Genomic DNA, 21,300 nt, shown 5'->3' with positions numbered 1-21,300 from the left:
TTTTAGATTATTTTTTAATTTATTCAATTTTGGTCGTGGGCGAGACACTGTCTTAATAGGGTAATGGGTGGGTAGCAGTACAGAAACTGCAGAGAGGGGTGTTAAACTACGACCCTGCTTCCTGGTCTGAACCCTGGGTTGTCAGAGTTCTGGAGAAATAATAAATTCGGCCAGATTCCTAGAAAGAAGAGCAGCTCCATCCAAAGTGGGATGGATGCCGTCTCTCAAATCAGACCAGGTTTTCCCCAAAATGTTCGCCAGTTATCAATGTAGCCCACATTGTTTTCTGGACACCATCTAGACAGCCAGCGGTTGAATGACAGCATGCGGCTAAACATGTCGTTACTGGTCAGATCGGGGAGGGGACCAGAGAAAATTACGGAGTCCGACATTATTTTGGCAAACTTACACACCGAAGCAACACTAACTTTGGTGACCTCCGATTGACGTAACCGGGTGTCATTACCGCCAGCATTAATTACAATCTTACTGTATTTACGCTGATCCTTAGCCAGCAGTTTCAGGTAGGATTTGATGTCGCCCGTTCTGGCCCCTGGCAGACATTTGACTATGGTCGCTGGTGTCTCTAGTGCCACGTTTCTGACTATGGAGCTGCCAATTACCAGAGTTGGCTTCTCAGCGGGTGTGTCACTGAGCGGGGAAAATCTGTTAGAAACGCAGACGGGTTGGTGGTGACCTGTGGGCTGGGATCTAGAACTATGCTTTCTACGTACCGTCACCCAGCCGGCCTGAAGCCCCGGCTGCGCGGGCTCTGCTGGAGGACTGCTATGGGGAGCTACCCTCGGTGGCTCTGCGCTGGCTAAGGGGCCTCGGCTATCTGTTGATTTTTCAACAGCGCGGAGCCGGGCCTCCAATTACGACACCCTCGCCTCCAAAGCTACAAAAATGCTACATTTATTACACGTCCCATTATCACTAAAGGAGGCAGAGGAGTAACTGAACATCTGACACAGAGAGCAGGAGAGAGGAGGAGACTCAGAGAGAGAAACAGCAGAACGGGTAGCCATGGTGGAGCTAAAGCTAAGCTAGCGACCCCTTAGCACTACTAGAGAAACCGTGTAAACACGGAGAGTCACCAAACGTTAAATGCAGCAACAGAAAGTAAGTGTTTTAACGTGCTTATGTATTATAACAATAAGAGATAAGTAAGAGATATCACAGTAGAGAGAAATCAGATCAAACGAGAGAGCTTCACACACCAAACAATTCACCAAACAGGTGAGATTGAAACTGAGACAGAAAGGTGAGATTGAAACTGAGACAGAAAGGTGAGACTAAAACTGTAGCAGACAGGTGAGACTGAAACTGAAGCAGACAAGTGAGAGTCCCAACAGAAAGAGAATTTTACAGGCCTGAATAAAGTTGAATACTAAACATGTCCCCAATCCTCTCAGACCGTGAAGCACTGATGTACTTCATTTGATGAGGACTTTGGGTATGGTGAGACAGACCTGTTGGAACGCTCTGTTAGAGGACATGGACACAGCTGACAGTCATCCTTAGTCGGGTCACTGTAGAAACCAGGAAGGCACTGATCACAGTGAGGACCAGTTGTGTTGTGGGTGCAGCCCTGAGAGAGACAGGTGAGTGGTCAGCTGAGTCCAGATAGGGTTTAATCTGCTGCTCATTGGTTCAGACTCACCTCACAGACTCCACTGATGTCACACTGGGTGGAATAGGCGTTACATTCACACTGCATACAGTTTCCTCCAAACAGAACCCCACCAACTCTGTAGAACCCCGGTAGACATGCCTGTAGCATACAAGCACGTGTTAGTCCATTCTCAACAGCGGAACTGTCCTCCAGGAACCTGGAATACCAGGAGAGGAACAACCAGATGATCCAGGTCTGAAATCAAGTTTACTAAAATAAGCTGCTGACCTCACAGGAAGTTCCACTGTAACCCCATGGACATTCGCATGTCTCCACTGCGACTGCCTGAACACCAGAACCTGACCCAGAATCTATGACATCCAGAGAGACTGAGCTGAGTCTGGAAATCAGAAGTGTGTCAGTGTTTGTTCTCTGGCGGTGTTTGTCCTCCAGTTGACCCTCCTCCTGACCCATCAGGACATCTCCTTACCGTATTTGTCTTTGAGCAGAAGTATTCAGATGAACTCTGACCAAGAGTGAGGTCAGGTTAGTCAGAACCAGCAGCAGGTCGTCTCGAGTTATCAGACCACCAGTTTGATCATCCACAAACTGCTGTGGAAACATCTCCACAGAGACAGATTGTTCTGCTAGGGGAGAGACGAAGAGGAGCAAAGGAGACGAGAGACGAAGAGATCGGCCATTACCCTGGAAACAAAGTAAGATAATAAAGACTTTTATGTTTGTGTGGTTTGGTCTTCATGTCTAAAGCCGCAACAACTTACAGTGAATCACTCAGAGGCTCATTCAAACTCAGTCTTCTGGACAGTTATGGTCCCAACCCTTGTCCTTTAGTCACTTGATTTAAACACCAGAACACCCAACAACCTGTAGAACAACTTTTACAACTAATGCAAACCTGGTTCTGGGCATTGTGGACAAATATCTCTACTTTGGTCTCATTCGTCCAGAGGACATTGTTTCAGAAGTCTTGTCCTTCATCCAGATGTAGCTTTGCTAGCCTAAGTCCTGCTGCCATCTTGTTTTTAGAGAGAAGAGGCTTTCTCCTTCAACCCTTCCAAGCAGCCATACTGGTTAAGTGTTTTTCTAACTGTTCTGTCATGACTTGTAATCTTTAACTTGTTAACTGTGGCCTGTAGGGCCTGGGATGGAGCTTTTGGGCTTTCAGTCATTTCTCTGTGCTTCACGCTCTGACCTTGGGGTGAATCTCCTGGGATGTCTAATGATGAGAAGCAGTGGCGTGCACAGACATTTTGGGGGGCAGGTGCTCAAGTAGAAAAAAACGGCACCTTGTGCGACACATGGAGCTGTCTGTTGCCTTCGTAGTGTGAGATTTATTACAGGCACAACATGAACATAATTTATATGTATTACTAAGCAAACTGTCCTGTGGGTTGAAGGGAAATGACCACCCAGGAAAAAAAACTCAAAACAAGAATGCATTTGACAAAATTCTTAAGATTAATAAAGCAACAAACTGATCAAAGACTGATTTAAAGTTAGATTACTGATTCACAACCTGAACTTCCTGAGTCAAATTTGAAACGTACGTTATCCTTCATTTTTTTTCTTTTTACACACTGAGCACAACGTGTTTGTCTTGACTATATCATTCTGTACTTTTATCACAAAATGTCTTCTGCACCAAATAACCTTATGTTGTAGCAAAGCCAAATGTACCAGGTAGGTCACACTAAATGAGTTATCTTCAGTAACCAGTGACCTTTCTACAGCGTAAATCAAATATACCCAGAAAATGAGTTATACAATCTTTATAGTCAAAATGAAACCAACATCAGAGAATATGATCATAAGAAGAATCATTTATACTTCTGCATGTAGCCAGTTTGATATATGACAGAAATTATTCTTAGAGAATACAAATTAATGAGATTACAAGTCGTGAGAATTGATAAGATGTCTGCTATTTAGAAATTAAAATATTCTGATCACATCATCATTTTTACACACACAGAAATAGAAAATACAACTTAGCCTACATGCCCCACATTTACTGAACTTTATTAAAGGTATTTTAGTAGTGTATGAATTGTAATGTTAACCAGCTCATTTGGCCGTATTTGCAATAAAAAAAAACATGAGTCAAACAGAAGTCATCATGGACCATAATAGCAAATGTAATACCGACATCTATGAGATAGATTTGAATTTATTTATTTCTTCTAATTTAATATAAGAGTTAAATTGTAGACATTCTCCTGGTGCCTGGTGGCGGCCATAGAAGACATAGCGGGTAAAGGTATGCCATTTATTGGCCTGTTCTGTTTAGATAAAATGGAGGCAGGTGAAGTTTTAACTTTTTCATCTAAAATTTAGGAAGCAAGTATATTCGTTTTGTTTGTTTCCTGGATAGTTAGCCGGCCTGTCTGCAGGAGGAGAGAAGAGGTAAGTTGGACCAGCGCAGGTCTGTCTCCGCTGAGAGACTCACGAGGCGGGACACGTATGTGTGCTGGCGAAGGGTGGGGGGTTCAAAACGTGGGGGACTGGTATTATAGGCCATTAAATTCAGAAATTTTACCTAAACACTATACACTGTAAAGAAAAAAAAAGATTTCAGGAGGGCACCTTTTGTCCATAGGATAAAAGGGAAGGTGCTCTAGCACCACCTAGCGTCTATCTGTGCACATCCCTGATGAGAAGATTAGTACCTGGTGCGAAATGAATAGGGATTGATAGTTTGGAAATGTCCTTATTACCCTTCCTCTTATGTAAATAAACACTTCTTTTTTCAGAGGAGCTCACACTGAGGATGATCAGCTAATCAATGAGTTTGATCAGTAGTTACTGGCTGGGCTTCTGACTAGTTCTCACCTCCATGATGACATCAGAGAGGACAGGTAAGGTCTGGTCCTTATTGTCCAGGGGGACATCGTAAACAACAGAGTAGATGAACAGCCCTCCATAGGACACCAGCTACAGAGAAGGAAATATTTAGACATGGAAACAGGTACCAATGTCTGATATCTCCAATATACTAGCTTACCTTGTTGCCAAGGAAACTGCTGGGTGCTGCCCACCAGAGTATGTGTTTGTGGGCTGTGCCAAAGGAAGCATTGCTGGGAATGCTGAGGTCATTTCCATGGACAACTAGAGCAGCTTGGAGAGATTCAGATGATTGGAGGACAGCATCTGAAAAAAACAGCTGGACCACAAATCTCATCAGATGCTTGTACAGGTGAGACTGGTTTGGAACTGGGCAAAGGTGTTTTATCTTACCTGAGTGATGGATGAGGCAGAGCTCTCACAGACATTAGAAACACCAAAACAGAAACAGTCGGTGCAGCCCAGGGGGTTCCTCTGTTGCAGGTTATAAAAGCCTGGTTTACACACATCACAGTTGACTCCCATGACATTCACCTGAGGAGCAAATAAAGGTCCGATGGTTACCAACAGCTTCACGCATATCTGCTGGAAAGCCATATTTTGATCAGCCCAGAGTTTACCTTGCAGGTGCAGGGCCTGCAGGGATCGGTGTTGTTGCTTCCTGCCAGGTTACACTCACAGCGAACACAGTGAGGAAAGTCTCTGAATCCAAACGCACAGCGATCACACTGCTGACCGGAGAACCCCTCCTTACACTGACACTGACCTGCAGACACACCTGAACACACACAGAGCAGCACAATAAGAGCAACCGCCGGCCTTTACTGCTGAGAGTTGAGACAAACTTCACAGGACCAATCAGAGGCACCTGCGTCAGTGTCTTCTTTGCTGCACACCGATGATTTGGATCCTTGTAGGTCACATTTACACTCCACACATGGGAAGTCAGAGTACGGAGACACCTGCACATGTCACAACACGACCATGCAAACAATAAAACAAAACCTCATCAAAAACACAGAACTCCCCAAATATTTCCAGAACGTGAAATAATCTCAGTACCACTGGCTGCATTTATTAATACCTCAGCTGGTCTGTAATATCCGTCCCTGCAGGTCTCACAGTTGATCCCGGTTGTGTTCTGTTGACAGTTGACACAGACTCCGCCCCCCTGACGAACACCATGACTGTTTAAACTCAGGCTGAGGTCAGAAATGGTCTGATTGTAGAAACAGTCACTGGCTTTGTTGTGACAGTTACACTCTGAGAGAGAGACATGTTGGGACAAAAAGAGACAAGGCAAGTGAGCGTCATTATGGTCTGCAATGCTGAATGTTTTACCATCTTTTATGTTGTCTCACTTTCACAGGTGTTCCCTTCAGAGAGGGTTCCTGGTTGCCATGGCATCTGACGGTAACCAGGGCAACACTCGATACAGCTTTCCCCACAGGTGTTGTGTTCACACACACACTTTAGTTTCTGTTAAAATACACACAGATCAGTTGAGCTTACCTGTCTGACAATGTACAGGTGTTGACTGAAACGTTGCAGGTCTGCTATTACCTTGGTAACCGGGTCCAGTGGGCAGCTCTGGGCGTGTCCATAGCAGATGCACATTCCACCTACAGAGATGTCCTTGATGGAGTAATAATACTGAGAAAAGGAACAGCAGAGAAATGAGTCCCAGAGCAGGTTTCTGTTGCTGTCAGTGCAACTGCTGCCTGTCTTACCCTCCGGGTCACAATCGGGTCAATGTCTCGTGGGTCGTGGATGCTTAAAGTCATCAAATCAGCATTGAGCGTTCTGATTCGCTGAAGTCTCAGTCTAATGTAACGAGCTGATGTAAAGTTCAGAAGGTCAGGGGTCAAATCATCAGCTCCAGGGCGTCCATTAATCAGAGAGGTGTGGATCTGCGAGACAGACAGGTTAAAGACAGACAGTTATAGAGATACAAAGACAGGATACAGGCAGACAAAGAGAGAGAGACAGGTTAAAGACAGAAAGAAATGCCCATTTTCCATGTGCTCTGCTTTGGCCGGGTCCACTCCTTTCAGCCCGTTTCCATTACTGGGTTTCCCGGCCCAACACTGGCTTTATTGGTACCAGGTTCAGTTGGGGCTGAGCAGGAGTGAAATGCGACTCAAACAGACAGCTGAGTGGCCATGAGTATGGTCAGTCATATGTCAGCGGTATGAGGACATGTTCTTCAAGGTAGCGGAGACAATGACAAGGCTCGGATTTTACCGCACACCTCAATACCGGGAAAAGATCCAAAAACTCTAGAGCGACTATTAAAATATTTAGGATTACAATGGTTGGAGCAGGTCAAACCAGAGCCGTAGCGGTGGTTCTAAATGACCGCTGGAGGACAGGATGTGCTACGGTGAGCGATCATTTTAGTTTGCATGTTTGGACTCGAAGCTTATCTCATGTTCGGTAGGCTCACTGCGAACCACAAATCAGGAAGAGTTAACAGTGGCACGACTGGAGGCGGGGCTTCAAGCCATAACTCCAACCGTTAGCATCACCATGGAAACGCAACAGCTTTAGTGCCGAGCAGAGTGCGCTTAAGCGGGCTGGAGCCGTGCCATGCTGGAACCGCAAATGGAAAAGACGCTTTAGAGAGAGAGACACACAGGTTAAAGACTGACACAGAGAGAGACAGGTTACAGATAGACAATTATAGAGAGATAGACAGGTTAAAGACAGAAAGACAGAGAGACAAACAGCTTGTAGGACAAGTAGACAGCCTGTCTCACCTCCCCATGTTCCAGGGGGTTCAGTCTGGAGTAGTAGGACGTACAAATGACCTCGGTGTCACTTCTGTAGGTGGGCGGTCCTAGTCTTGGTGTGACGTTGTAACGAGACAAACACTCAGAGTCACCGATGGCGTAGTACTGCCAGGGGTCAAAGGTCACACCATCAAGAGAGCGCTCAAGGATCCAGTTACCTAACGTGTGATCATAAATAAACAGGTAAACAGACAGGTAAACCGATAGACAGAATAAAAGGGAGCTGCTCTTACCTGGTCGTGGAGAATTGGCGGCTTTGATTATGATGTAGGCAACCTGAAAAACCTGAACAAATAAACAAAGTCACATGATCTGAGGAGGAATTAGGCTACGGTAGTATCTGAGCCTAGAAGTACTTAGCAGGCTATGGTTAAGATGGTAAGCTCTGGTTATCTCAGTGTGATTAGAGAAAACTCTGAGTTAATAAATGCCGAACTGACTGCTCTCGTGTGATCATACATGGTGCACCTGCTGCCCTGCAGCAACAATTTTATTGACAAATAGCATCTTTCACTCTGATTAATTGATTAGTCCCAGATCAATTAATAGCTATAGTCTTTTGAATATTTAATCCTTAGTTTTCCTCATTTAAACTGCAAACACCAAACTTCTGTTTGCTGTTTTGTACTGTCCACCAGGCCCTTATTCTCAATTTTTAGAACAGTTTTTAGACTTCTTATCTGATTTAGTGTTAAATACAGATAAGGTCATTATAGTGGGAAATGTTAACGCTGACACTCAATTCAATTCAACTCAATTCAATTCAGTTTATTTATATAGCGCCAATTCACAACACATGTCGTCTCAAGGTTCTTCACAACAGTCAGGTTCATACATTCCAGTTAATCGTAGCCATTGAACAGTTCAGTCAGATTCAGTTATTTACTCAAATTGGATAAAAAGTTTTTCTATCCAAGGAAACCCAGCAGATTGCATCCAGTCAGTGACTTGCAGCATTCACTCCTCCTGGATAATAATAATAATAAGACATTTTATTTAATAGGCGCCTTTCTGGCACTCAAGATCACCTTACAATGAATACAAATCAATACTAAAAACAAGAACAAAAAAAAAACATCATAAACACAGGGAGGGACCGGTGCAAAGAGGATTGGGTGGCGGCGAAGGTGGAGACCTCAGCGGCCCGATCCCCGGATGCTTAGGCTGGCTCTAGGGATGTGGAATGTCACCTCGCTGGGGGATGAAGGAGCCTGAGCTTGTGCGGGAGGTCGAGAGATATCGACTAGAAATAGTCAGGCTCACCTCCACGCACAGCGTGGGCTCTGGAACCCATCTCCTTGAGAGGGGCTGGACTCTCTTCTACTCTGGAGTGGCCCGCTGGGAGAGGCGGCGGGCTGGTGTGGGTTTGCTTGTTGCCCCCCAGCTCAGCTGTCTCGTGTTGGGGTTTACCCCAGTGGATGAGAGGGTCGTATCCCTGCGCCTTCAGGTTGGGGAGAGGTCTCTGACTATCATTTCAGCCTACGGGCCGAGTGGTAGTGCAGAGTACCCGGCCTTCTTGGCATCCCTGTCGGGGGTGCTGGATAGTGCCCCTCCCAGGGACTCCATTATTCTGCTGGGGGACTTCAACGCCCACGTGGGGAACGACAGTGACACCTGGAGAGGCGTGATCGGGAGGAATGGCCTCCCCGATCTGAATCCGAGTGGTGTTTTGTTACTGGACTTCTGTGCTAGTCACGGATTGTCCATAATGAACACCATGTTCAAACATAAGGGTGTCCATCAGTGCACTTGGCACCAGGACACCCTAGGCAGGAGGTCGATGATCGACTTTGTTGTCGTATCATCAGACCTTCGGCCGCATGTTTTGGACACTTGGGTGAAGAGAGGGGCTGAGCTGTCCACTGATCATCACCTGGTGGTGAGTTGGATCCGCTGGAGGAGGAGAAAACCGGACAGACTTTGCAGGCCCAAGCGCATAGTGAGGGTCTGCTGGGAACGTCTGGCAGAGCCCTCGGCCAGGGATGTATTCAACTCCCACCTCCGGGAGAGCTTTGACCAGATTCTGGGGGATGTTGGAGACATAGAGTCCGAATGGAAGATGTTCTCCGCATCTATTGTCGATGCTGCTGCCCGTAGCTGCGGCCGTAAGGTCTGCGGTGCCTGTCGCGGCGGCAATCCCAGAACCCGGTGGTAGACACCGGCAGTAAGGGATGCAGTCAAGCTGAAGAAGGAGTCCTATCGGCTGTGGTTGGCTTGTGGGACTCCTGCGGATGACGTGGTCCTGCTGGCCCCCTCTAGCCAAGACCTACAGCATGCGCTGTGGCGGTTCGCAGCCGAGTGTGAAGCTCCTCCAAGTCCGAGGCCATGGTACTCGACCGGAAAAGGGTGGCTTGTCCTCTTCAGGTTGGAGGGGAGTTCCTGCCTCAAGTGGAGGAGTTTAAGTATCTCGGGGTCTTGTTCCCGAGTGAGGGAAGAATGGAGCGGGAGATCGACAGACGGATCGGTGCAGCTGCCACAGTAATGGGGGCGTTGTGCTGGTCCGTTGTGGTGAAGAGAGAGCTGAGCCGAAAAGCAAAGCTCTCGATTTACCGGTCGGTCTACGTTCCTACCCTCACCTATGGCCATGAACTTTGGGTCATGACCAAAAGAACGAGATCCCAGATACAAGCGACTGAAATGAGCTTCCTCCGTAGGGTGGCCGGGCACTCCCTTAGAGATAGGGTGAGGAGCTCGGCCATCCGGGAGGGGCTCGGAGTAGAGCCGCTGCTCCTCCACATCGAGAGGAGCCAGTTGAGGTGGCTCAGGCATCTATACCGGATGCCTCCTGGGCGCCTTCCTCGGGAGGTGTTCCAGGCACGTCCCACCAGGAGGAGGCCCAGGGGACGGCCCAGGACACGCTGGAGGGACTATGTCTCTCGGCTGGCCTGGTAACGCCATGGTGGTGAGACGGGCAGAGGGAACAATCAGGTGAATAGACGAGCACGATCTGAGAGTGAGAAAGGGACTAGCAACGTTGAGAAGATGGGATAGATAAGGTGGAGCGAGATTACGGACAACCTTGAAAGTGAGAAGAATGATTTTTTAAAGTCTATACAGAACTTGATGGGGAGCCAGTGGAGCTCTGACAGAACAGGAGTGATGTGATGGAAGGAAGGGGTTCTGGAGAGGATACGGGCAGCTGATATTTGAACTAGTTGAAGCTTATGAAGAGATTTGTGTGGAAGACCGAACAGGAGGGAATTGCAGTAATCAAGACGGGAAGTGACAAGGCTATGAATGAGGATGGCAGTAGTATGTGAAGTGAGGGAGGGGCGAAGACGACTGATATTTTGCAGATGAAAATAGGCGAACCGGGTCATGTTATTGATGTGAGATTGGAAAGAGAGAGTATTGTCGAAGATGATAACCAAACTCTTTACCTGAGGCAAAGGGGAAACAGAGCAGTTGTCAATATCAATGGAAAAACCGTTTGTTGTGGATAATGTGGTTTTTGTGCCAATTAGGAGAACCTCAGCTTTTTCACTGTTTAATTTCAGTAGATTGGTGGAAAACCATGATTTTATTTCAGCCATACAGTCAGTAAGGGAGGTAGACGGAACGTTGGGAATGGGTTTGCAGGAAAAATAGTGCTGGGTATCATCCGCGTAACAGTGGAAACTAATATAGTGTTTCCGAAAGATATGGCCAAGGGGGAGGAGGTAGATTATGAAAAGAAGGGGACCCAGGACAGAGCCTTGGGGCACACCGGAAATGACAGAAGAAGGCTGAGAAGAAAATGCTTTTAGCTGAATAAATTGAGAGCGATGGATAAGCATGTAGAGACAGTGGACAGTCACTGGCGTTGACTTTGCAGCAATCCCTCATGCTGAGCATGCATGTAGCGACAGTGGAGAGGAAAAACTCCCTTTTAACAGGAAGAAACCTCCAGCAGAACCAGAACCAGGCTCAGTGTGAGCGGCCATCTGCCACGACCGACTGGGGGTTTGAGAGAACAGAGCAGAGACACAAAGAGAACAAAGAAGCACTGATCCAGGAGTCCTTTCTATGGGAAGGAAAAGTAAATGTTAATGGATGTAGCTCCTTTAGTCGTTTCATCTAGAAAGAAAGAACAGATCAACTCTGAGCCAGTTTTCAAGGTTAGAGTCTGAAAGAGAGCACATAGAGTTAGTCACAGTAGAAGCTCAGTCAGTAGCCATGTCTAAGAGAGAGAAAGGGTTAAACACTAAAAGACAGGGCCATGTGGATCATCTGTAGAAGGTGAGCATTAAGTTGTTGCCAGCAGAAGCTCGGACGATAGCCCTCTCCAGAAAGGTGTCACAGGCAGACACAGAGTCAGGCCAGGTGTAGCTTCTAGGAAGAGAAAAGAGAGAACATGAAGTTAAAAGCTGAAATAACAGCAAATAATGCAAAATTGGAGAGTAGTATGAGAATGTAGCGAAGAGGGTTAAAGTGGTCATTATGTCCTCCAGCAGCCTAAGTCTATAGCAGCATAACTACAGAGATAACTCAGGATAACCTAAGCCACTCTAACTATAAGCTTTATCAAAAAGGAAAGTTTTAAACCTAGACTTAAAAGTAGACAGGGTGTCTGCCTCACGGACTAAAACTGGGAGCTGGTTCCACAGGAGAGGAGCCTGATAACTAAAGGATCTGCCTCCCATTCTACTTCTAGAGACTCTAGGAACCACCAGTAAACCTGCAGTCTGAGAACAAAGTGCTCTGTTAGGAACATATGGACCAATCAGATCTCTGATGTATGATGGAGCTAGATCATTAAGGGCTTTATATGTGAGGAGGAGAATTTTAAATTCTATTCTGGATTTAACAGGAAGCCAATGAAGGGAAGCTAAAATAGGAGAAATATGATCTCTCTTTTTAATTTTCATCAGAACTCTTGCTGCAGCATTTTGAATCAGCTGAAGGCTTTTAACTGCATTTTGTGGACATCCTGATAGTAAAGAATTACAATAGTCCAGCCTTGAAGTAACAAATACATGGACTAGTTTTTCAGCGTCACTCCTGGACAGGATATTTCTAATTCTGGCAATGTTCCGGAGGTGAAAGAAGGAAATCCTAGAAACCTGTTTAATATGGGATTTAAATGACATGTCCTAGTCAAAGTTAACACCAAGGTTCTTTACTTTATTGTCGGAGGTCAATTTAATGCCATCCAGGTTAAGTGATTGACTAAGCAGTTTCTTTTTTAAAGACTCTGGTCGAAAAACGTATTGTCTAAAAATAGCCTTTAACGTTATCTTAGACTCAATTGGCTTTGGTCAAAATACCTGCAAATCTACCCAATTCTGTCTTCATTCTCTGGACCTTGTGCTGATATATGGCATTGAGTGTAAAGAATATTACAATATTACAATACAATATTGTATACAATATTTCTTCATAGCCCAGTCCTGTCTGACCATTTTTAAAGGTTAGGCACTGTGAAAAAATGAAATAAAATTTCATTATAGGAGATCATTATCAGACAATGCTGTAACAACAAGAATCTGTTTCATTTTTAATATCCTTATTATCACAGAATGAGACATTGAATGGCAGTAATTTAATTTCTTCCCTTTTACAAATTCATGTTTTTGGTCATAGTGTTTCTTCATCATTGCGTGATGCATTAGACAATGCAGCTCCCTTGAAAAAGAAGGTAATCATTCATAGGAGGCTAGCTCCTTGGTTTAATTCAGAGCTGCGTACTTTAAAGCACAATGTTAGAAAATTGGAGAGAAAATGGCTCTACACACCTAGAGGATTCCTACTTAATCTGGAAAAATAGCCTACTGTTGTATAAAAAGACACTTCACCAAGCTAGAACAGCTTATTTCTCATCATTAATAGAAGAGAACAAGAATAATCCTAGGTTTCTCTTTAGTACAGTTGCTAAACTTACACAGAGTCATAGCTCTGTTGAGCCATCCATTCCCTTAGCTCTCAGCAGTCATGACTTTATGGGATTCTTCTTAAATAAAATCGATTCTATTAAAAAGAAAATCTTTGACATACTCCTGAAGATAATTACTTCATCCTCAGCAAGTGAGACAACATTGGAAATAACTGCAGAACCTGATTTGTGTTTGGACTGTTTTGATCCTGTGGAGCTTCCTGAGTTATCAGAAATATTAGCTTCATCTAAACCTTCAACTTGTATGTTAGACCCAATCCCAACCAAATTATTTAAGGAAGTGTTCCCTCTGATTACCAGCCCCATTTTAGATATGATTAATCTATCTTTAGTAAATGGATCAGAACCACAGGCTTTTAAGTTAGCTGTAATTAAACCTTTACTTAAGAAACCTTCGCTTGATCGAGATGATTTAATAAATTACAGACCTATATCCAATCTTCCATTATTATCTAAAATTCTTGAGAAAATAGTTGCTAATCAAATGTGTGAACATTTATACAGTAATGACCTGTTTGAAGAGTTTCAGTCAGGTTTCAGAGCTCATCATAGCACTGAAACAGCTCTGCTGAAAGTCACTAATGATATTCTTATGGCCTCAGATAATGGACTTGTGTCTGTTCTGGTTCTGTTAGATCTCAGTGCTGCATTTGATCCAGTCGATCATAATATTCTCTTAGAAAGGCTGGAATATGCTGTAGGGATCAGGGGAACAGCGCTAGGCTGGTTTAAATCTTATCTGTCTGACAGATTCCAGTTTGTTCATGTAAATGATAAATCATCTTTAAACTCCAGGGTTAATTGTGGAGTACCACAGGGTTCAGTACTTGGGCCAATTCTCTTTACTATATATATGCTTCCAATAGGTCAAATTATCAGGCAGCATAGAATAAATTTTCACTGTTACGCTGATGATACTCAGCTTTACTTATCCATAAATCCTGATGAGCCCAACCAGTTAGATGGACTACAAGCATGTCTTGAAGATATAAAAACTTGGATGACTTTAAATTTTTTGCTTATAAATTCAGACAAGACAGAAGTTGTCGTCTTTGGACCGGAGTCTTTCAAAAATAAACTGTTTAGTCAATCACTTAACCTGGATGGCATTAAATTGACCTCCGATAATAAAGTAAAAAACCTTGGTGTTAACTTTGACTAGGACATGTCATTTAAATCCCATATTAAACAGGTTTCTAGGATTTCCTTCTTTCATCTCCAGAACATTGCCAAAATTAGAAATATCCTGTCCAGGAATGACGCTGAAAAACTAGTCCATGCATTTGTTACTTCAAGGCTGGACTATTGTAATTCTTTACTATCAGGATGTCCACAAAATGCAGTTAAAAGCCTTCAGCTGATTCAAAAATGCTGCAGCAAGAGTTCTGATGAAAATTAAAAAGAGAGATCATATTTCTCCTATTTTAGCTTCCCTTCATTGGCTCCCTGTTAAATCCAGAATAGAATTTAAAATTCTCCTCCTCACATATAAAGCCCTTAATGATCTAGCTCCATCATACATCAGAGATTTGACTGAAGAAACTGGTTAGCTAGTAACTGTGTAATTCTGCATCAGTGTGGAGGTTTTGAGTTTTTGTGTGGTTCTGACCTGTTTCAGATCCAGGGTGATGGTTATCCAGTGAAGCTGGCGTCCATTCTTGATGCTCGGACTCTGCCACCACTGATTGGTTCCATCAATGGCGTTTGTGATTGGATGACGTTCTGTGCACAGAAAAGCAGCATTACTTCCTACCAGCTGAGGCACCGCCAACTGAATCCAGACTAGTGTTTCAGAGGGAAATCATTTGTAGACCTCTGACACAGCACGCATCTCATAGCGACATGCTGGAAACCAGAGATTAGACGATAAAATGTTCCTGTTTGTATTCTACAGATGATGTCTTGCTCGTGTTTAAGGGGACATTTTGGAACTACTTCTTGTTGTCCCTCTTAGGTGAACAAGAATACATCAAATGTTATACACACAGGATGTTGTAGACAACACACCTGCTAACCTTTAGAGACATCATGGAGTGAAGTGTATACTTTGTAAGCACAAAATAAGATCCAGAATGTTCTCATTTTTTTTTTTTCTGGAGCATTTATGAAAATTAAATCTGCCAGATTCACTGGGTAAATGGTGAAGGATGGTGCAAAAAAATGTCTGAAAGATGTCATGCTTTTCAACACAAAGTCAGAGCGATTTGTCTAATTTAAGCCCAATTATTTCCAACATAATGCTCTCAATGATGTTCTAAACAGAACTTAAATTAAACTCTATGCTGGTTGTGTGAAAAGGTCTAGAGAACACCAAGGTGTTCTATCACACGTCTTGGCAGGGAAGATGTTTCCTGATGTTCCTAAACTGGATCAGGGTCAGCGAACAGTACCTGTTTTCAGTCATTCTGAGATAATAAAAATCTGTGAAGATGGTTAACGCTCTAGTTCATATAAACACCTTTCCGTTTCATAGGTTCATGCTTTCTGAAATGAAGTGTTTCAAAGACTTTTCCAAACTCCACTGGCAGACGAGAGGGAGGAAAGGGAGGACCATCTGGTGGTCCAAACTGGATATGGTTCTGGTTATTTTACCTTTAGACAGGACAGAGTTGGCATCACATTTGGGGCAGTGTGGGTTCTTGATTCTTCGACCTGGGACATGTTCGACAAGCTTACAGTAAACCTCTGGTTCTGGGTCTCCACATGTGGCATTGCTGCTGATCTCTGCATTACTGGCAAGGTTAAAGATGGCCGGGAACAATCCTGGAACACAGAAGCAGGAATGTTAGGATGGATGGATGGATGGATGGATGGATGGATTAGTGGATGGATGGATGGATTAGTGGATGGATGGATGGATTAGTGGATGGATGGATGGATGGATGGATTAGTGGATGGATGGATGGATTAGTGGATGGATGGATGGATTAGTGGATGGATGGATGGATGGATGGATGGATTGATTAGTGGATTGATTAGTGGATGGATGGATGGATTAGTGAATGGATGGATGGATGGATGGATGGATGGATTGATTAGTGGATTGATTAGTGGATGGATGGATGGATTAGTGGATGGATGGATGGATGGATGGATGGATGGATTAGTGGATGGATGGATGGATTAGTGGATGGATGGATGGATGGATGGATGGATGGATTGATTAGTGGATTGATTAGTGGATGGATGGATGGATTAGTGAATGGATGGATGGATGGATGGATGGATGGATTAGTGAATGGATGGATGGATGGATGGATGGATGGATTGATTAGTGGATTGATTAGTGGATGGATGGATGGATTAGTGAATGGATGGATGGATGGATGGATGGATGGATTAGTGGATGGATGGATGGATTAGTGGATGGATGGATGGATGGATGGATGGATGGATTGATTAGTGGATTGATTAGTGGATGGATGGATGGATTAGTGAATGGATGGATGGATGGATGGATGGATGGATTAGTGGATGGATGGATGGATTAGTGGATGGATGGATGGATGGATGGATGGATGGATGGATTGATTAGTGGATTGATTAGTGGATGGATGGATGGATTAGTGAATGGATGGATGGATGGATGGATGGATGGATGGATGGATTAGTGAATGGATGGATGGATGGATGGATAGATGGATGGATGGATGGATGGATTAGTGGATGGATGGATGGATGGATGGATGGATGGATTAGTGGATGGATGGATGGATGGATTAGTGGATGGATGGATGGATGGATGGATGGATGGATGGATTGATTAGTGGATTGATTAGTGGATGGATGGATGGATGGATTAGTGAATGGATGGATGGATGGATGGATGGATGGATTAGTGGATGGATGGATGGATGGATGGATGGATGGATGGATGGATGGATGGATGGATGGATTAGTGGATGGATGGATGGATGGATGGATTAGTGGATGGATGGATGGATGGATTGATTAGTGGATTGATTAGTGGATGGATGGATGGATTAGTGGATGGATGGATGGATGGATGGATGGATGGATGGATTAGTGGATGGATGGATGGATGGATTAGTGGATGGATGGATGGATTAGTGGATGGATGGATGGATGGATGGATGGATTAGTGGATGGATGGATTAGTGGATGGATGGATGGATGGATGGATGGATGGATGGATGGATGGATGGATGGATGGATGGATGGATGGATGGATGGATTAGTGGATGGATGGATGGATGGATGGATGGATTAGTGGATGGATGGATTAGTGGATGGATGGATGGATGGATGGATTGATTAGTGGATGGATGGATGGATGGATGGATTAGTGGATGGATGGATGGATGGATGGATGGATGGATGGATTAGTGGATGGATGGATGGATGGATGGATTAGTGGATGGATGGATTAGTGGATGGATGGATGGATGGATGGATGGATTAGTGGATGGATGGATGGATGGATGGATGGATGGATGGATGGATGGATTAGTGGATGGATGGATGGATGGATGGATGGATTAGTGGATGGATGGATTAGTGGATGGATGGATGGATGGATGGATTGATTAGTGGATGGATGGATGGATTAGTGGATGGATGGATGGATTAGTGGATGGATGGATGGATTAGTGGATGGATGGATGGATTAGTGGATGGATGGATGGATTGATTAGTGGATTGATTAGTGGATGGATGGATGGATGGATTAGTGGATGGATGGATGGATGGATGGATGGATTAGTGGATGGATGGATGGATGGATTAGTGGATGGATGGATGGATGGATGGATGGATGGATGGAAGGATGGATGGATGGATTGATTAGTGGATGGATGGATGGATGGATTAGTGGATGGATGGATGGATGGATTAGTGGATGGATGGATGGATGGATTAGTGGATGGATGGATGGATGGATGGATGGATTGATTAGTGGATGGATGGATGGATGGATGGATGGAAGGATGGATGGATGGATTGATTAGTGGATGGATGGATGGATGGATGGATGGAAGGATGGATGGATGGATTGATTAGTGGATGGATGGATGGATGGATTAGTGGATGGATGGATGGATGGATTAGTGGATGGATGGATGGATGGATGGACAGAGTTTCTGCAGGGGGTTTCTTTTGGTTCCATCTCAGCTCCTGAGGCTGTGTCATGTGACGTCAGAGGATCATGTGACCTCAGAATAGACATGTTGACTCAGCTGCTGAATCCTGCTGAGATGTTTTCTCCTCTCCTAGTTTTTTTAAAGTGTTCCTACATAAATAATTTAAAAACAGAAAATGACCAAATGATGAGGAGTCAGTCAGACCTGGAACGTGAAACAGAACCAGAACAGATTTGCTGTAAAATGAGTTCAAAGGGAAAGAAAAGATGATGAAGAGGCAATGTGAGTTGTCTGTAATGAGAAGAACCTTGATCAGAGAACAGCTTGAACAGACTGAGGTCAGACTGTTGTGTCTGGTTCCTGTCGTTCACCTTGAACAAACCTAAAACCCAACCAGAACCTCTCTGAAAGCGCTGGGATGTAAAATCCAGTCTGTTAGAGTTCAGCTGTGAACACACATTAACGAGGCTGTGTGTGATCAGCTGTGGAAACACCTCAGGTGGTCTCTGAATAAAGCTCTTAAAGTGCCTGAAGCTCCATCAGAGGATGTGGGGCTCAGTAAGCAGAACTTTCTCTGGGTTTTCCCACTCATTCGTTGTAAAGAACATCATGGTGGAGAACACATCCTGACCGTTGGGTCCATCTTATTCTGGTACTGTCCTTTTCTACACCGACAGCAGATATGGATGTTGTACAGCAAAGCCCAGAATTATTCATACCCCTGGCAGATTTAGGTTTAAGTTCATTTTAACCATCAGGGTACTTTCTGTCCTTCTTTGAAGAGATGATTTAAAATAAAAAGAGTAAAATTGCTTTTAAAAATGTCATGTTGAAAATGATTTATCCTGTTCTGAAAATGTAATGTAAAAATCTTTAGTGGTATCAAATCCATTAAACCTTCTTATAGATGATTTATCTTTGGTGGTGAGCTCCAAGTCTTTGCACTGAACCTAGTTCTGCTCCTGTGTCTCGGGCTGAGCCTGGTTCTGCTCCACTTCTCTTTAATCTCTCTGGAGGAACAGGGACTCTGGTGAATCTGAAAGCTGTTCTTCTCGGATGAGGATTTAATTCTGGTGACTGCCTGCATCAGAAGTCATACAGAATCACTGATTAGCCCACGGATGCCTGGCTGACAAACTAAAGGCCTGTCACAAGTGGTCATTCTGGACCGTTGGGACCAGTATGGATAGATATGGACCTGTGGAGTCAGGTGGAGTGAGAGAGAACAAGTGTGGATAGATCTGAAGATCCATTTAGCGCTGATCCCTTGCGATTAGATTGAGCAGAAAGGTCACCAGAGAGAAGGTTCTGACCAATCACGGAAAGTACATGTTTGTACTGAGGCTCTTCATGTCCACACTGACCTCTGAGCCCTCCCCCACAGAGAGCCACACAGAGCTCTGTGGGGGAGGTTTGTGAGTGGGGGATGATGGCTGTGAGTTTTTCTCACTAATCGATCACAGAGATCAAAGTTAAAGAACCTAATGGAGAACAAGCTGAGAACACGACAGAGGCTGGAGAAGAAACCAAACTGAAGACAAAATACCAGAAAGCATCAGGAGATGCACACACACACACACACACACACACACTCTTGTTTTGCTATATGTAGTGAGGACCATGTGTTGACTTCCATTGATTTTCAACCCTTTCTATGCCCTAACCCTGACAGTAACCCTAAACCTAACTATTACCAGTGCTTACCTAACCATAACCTGAACCTTAACCTAAACTCAATTCACATCTTAGTCCTAAACCTAACCGTTAGCAAAATAGGTCGTGAGGACCAGCAAAATGTCCTCACTTTGGTACAAACGGTCCTCAATTTGATGGTGAAATCGGAAAATTGGTTCTCATTGTGATGCCAAGACAGGAACACACACACACACACACACACACACACACACACACACTAACACACTCTCCTGGTCTTCAGTGAATTTAATCAAAACTTTAAAAATAGGAAACACTGAATCCCAACTTTCCTTCAGGTCATGAAATCTGATTATTGGTCATATCTCCAGCTTCAGCTTAGCCAGAAACATTTCCTATAAAGTTCTGTAGAACCAAGTCAAACTCTGTTAAACCCTTCAAAACCCAAAAGAACCCATTAAAACTGTGTAAAACCCAGTTAAACCTATGAATGAAGAGATAAGGTCTGACCTTTCTGCTGAGCTGCAGCTCGCTCCATCAGAATCAGCAGCAGCAACAACTTCATCTCCACACAGAAACCAGCGTCTCCAGCAGTCAGAATGAAGCCCGGCTGGAGTTGAACTGGAACCGGACCAGAGCTTCGGAGCACGCAGATCAAACTGGAGGCAAACTGGTGTTAACTGGGAGAGTCAAAGCAGTCTACAGGAATTTGTTGCTGCAGAAACACCACATTTCCTCCCCCCCATCCATTCATTCAGCTCTGTGGAGAGGTGGGGGGTGGGGGGTAAGGGTTGTACCATTTGATCAGACTGAGGGGGTGTTTGTTGTTGATGTAAACCGTAAAACAGTTGAAAAGAAGTTCTAAATAAGTTCAGACTCATGGTTGTTTGATCTTTTATCCTCCTGCAGGGGGCACTATGTTTGTTTGGTGATTATTGAGAATCTAAATTATTATCTAATCCTGGTTTATCAGCCCAGCAGCCTTTGAGCTTCATTGATCTCTGATCAGTTATCTTGATTGACTCATCAGAACCTTCAAAGGGTACAGTAGAGAACTAAAGTTCAAACGGGACAATCTAGAAGAACGTTTCAGGAGGAAAGACAGAGTTGGAAAACGTGGTGAGAACATGGAGAGCAGATCTTCGAAGAGACAGCAGAGAAAGGGTTAACGGTCATAAAATCAGCGGTCTGCTCCTTTAACTGACCCCCTCATTCAAGTCAAACTAATGTCTCATCAGCAGGAGGGTGGGGGTGTTCATTGGTTTCTCTGTTATCTTCAGAACCTAAATCAGAACCAGCTTTGGTCCTGACTGCTCAGCTGATCATCAACAGTCCACATTGAAAAAAGGTCCATCCTGAGTTTTTGAATCCGACACCAACTGAAGAAAAACGTTTTAGTTTTCAGAA

At 44.3% G+C, this 21,300-nt stretch overlaps 1 protein-coding gene across 1 annotated transcript in view; it reads right to left on the bottom strand.

Moving 5' to 3' along the window:
* The window catches only part of lama1 (laminin, alpha 1), a 52,560-nt gene extending 31,468 nt beyond the window's left edge, over positions 1–21,092 (bottom strand). Inside the window, exons 1-18 of the mRNA XM_047349600.1 lie at positions 20,404–21,092; positions 15,734–15,904; positions 14,751–14,863; positions 7,503–7,554; positions 7,237–7,427; positions 6,208–6,387; positions 6,041–6,130; positions 5,839–5,956; positions 5,562–5,740; positions 5,346–5,439; positions 5,098–5,255; positions 4,871–5,011; positions 4,638–4,796; positions 4,466–4,567; positions 2,106–2,320; positions 1,904–2,015; positions 1,664–1,774; positions 1,473–1,591 (exon numbers count right to left, since the gene is read on the bottom strand). Coding sequence (XP_047205556.1) covers positions 1,473–1,591; positions 1,664–1,774; positions 1,904–2,015; positions 2,106–2,320; positions 4,466–4,567; positions 4,638–4,796; positions 4,871–5,011; positions 5,098–5,255; positions 5,346–5,439; positions 5,562–5,740; positions 5,839–5,956; positions 6,041–6,130; positions 6,208–6,387; positions 7,237–7,427; positions 7,503–7,554; positions 14,751–14,863; positions 15,734–15,904; positions 20,404–20,458 — 2,360 coding nt within the window. The 5' untranslated portion in view covers positions 20,459–21,092. The remainder of the gene's footprint in view (positions 1–1,472; positions 1,592–1,663; positions 1,775–1,903; positions 2,016–2,105; positions 2,321–4,465; positions 4,568–4,637; positions 4,797–4,870; positions 5,012–5,097; positions 5,256–5,345; positions 5,440–5,561; positions 5,741–5,838; positions 5,957–6,040; positions 6,131–6,207; positions 6,388–7,236; positions 7,428–7,502; positions 7,555–14,750; positions 14,864–15,733; positions 15,905–20,403) is intronic.
* Between the last annotated feature and the right edge of the window lie 208 nt (positions 21,093–21,300).

This window comes from Girardinichthys multiradiatus, chromosome 21, assembly GCF_021462225.1.
Source record: "Girardinichthys multiradiatus isolate DD_20200921_A chromosome 21, DD_fGirMul_XY1, whole genome shotgun sequence".
NCBI classification, from domain to species: domain Eukaryota; kingdom Metazoa; phylum Chordata; class Actinopteri; order Cyprinodontiformes; family Goodeidae; genus Girardinichthys; species Girardinichthys multiradiatus.
The sequence above is the reverse complement of the archived record's forward strand: the minus strand, read 5'-3'. Positions and strand labels throughout refer to the sequence as shown.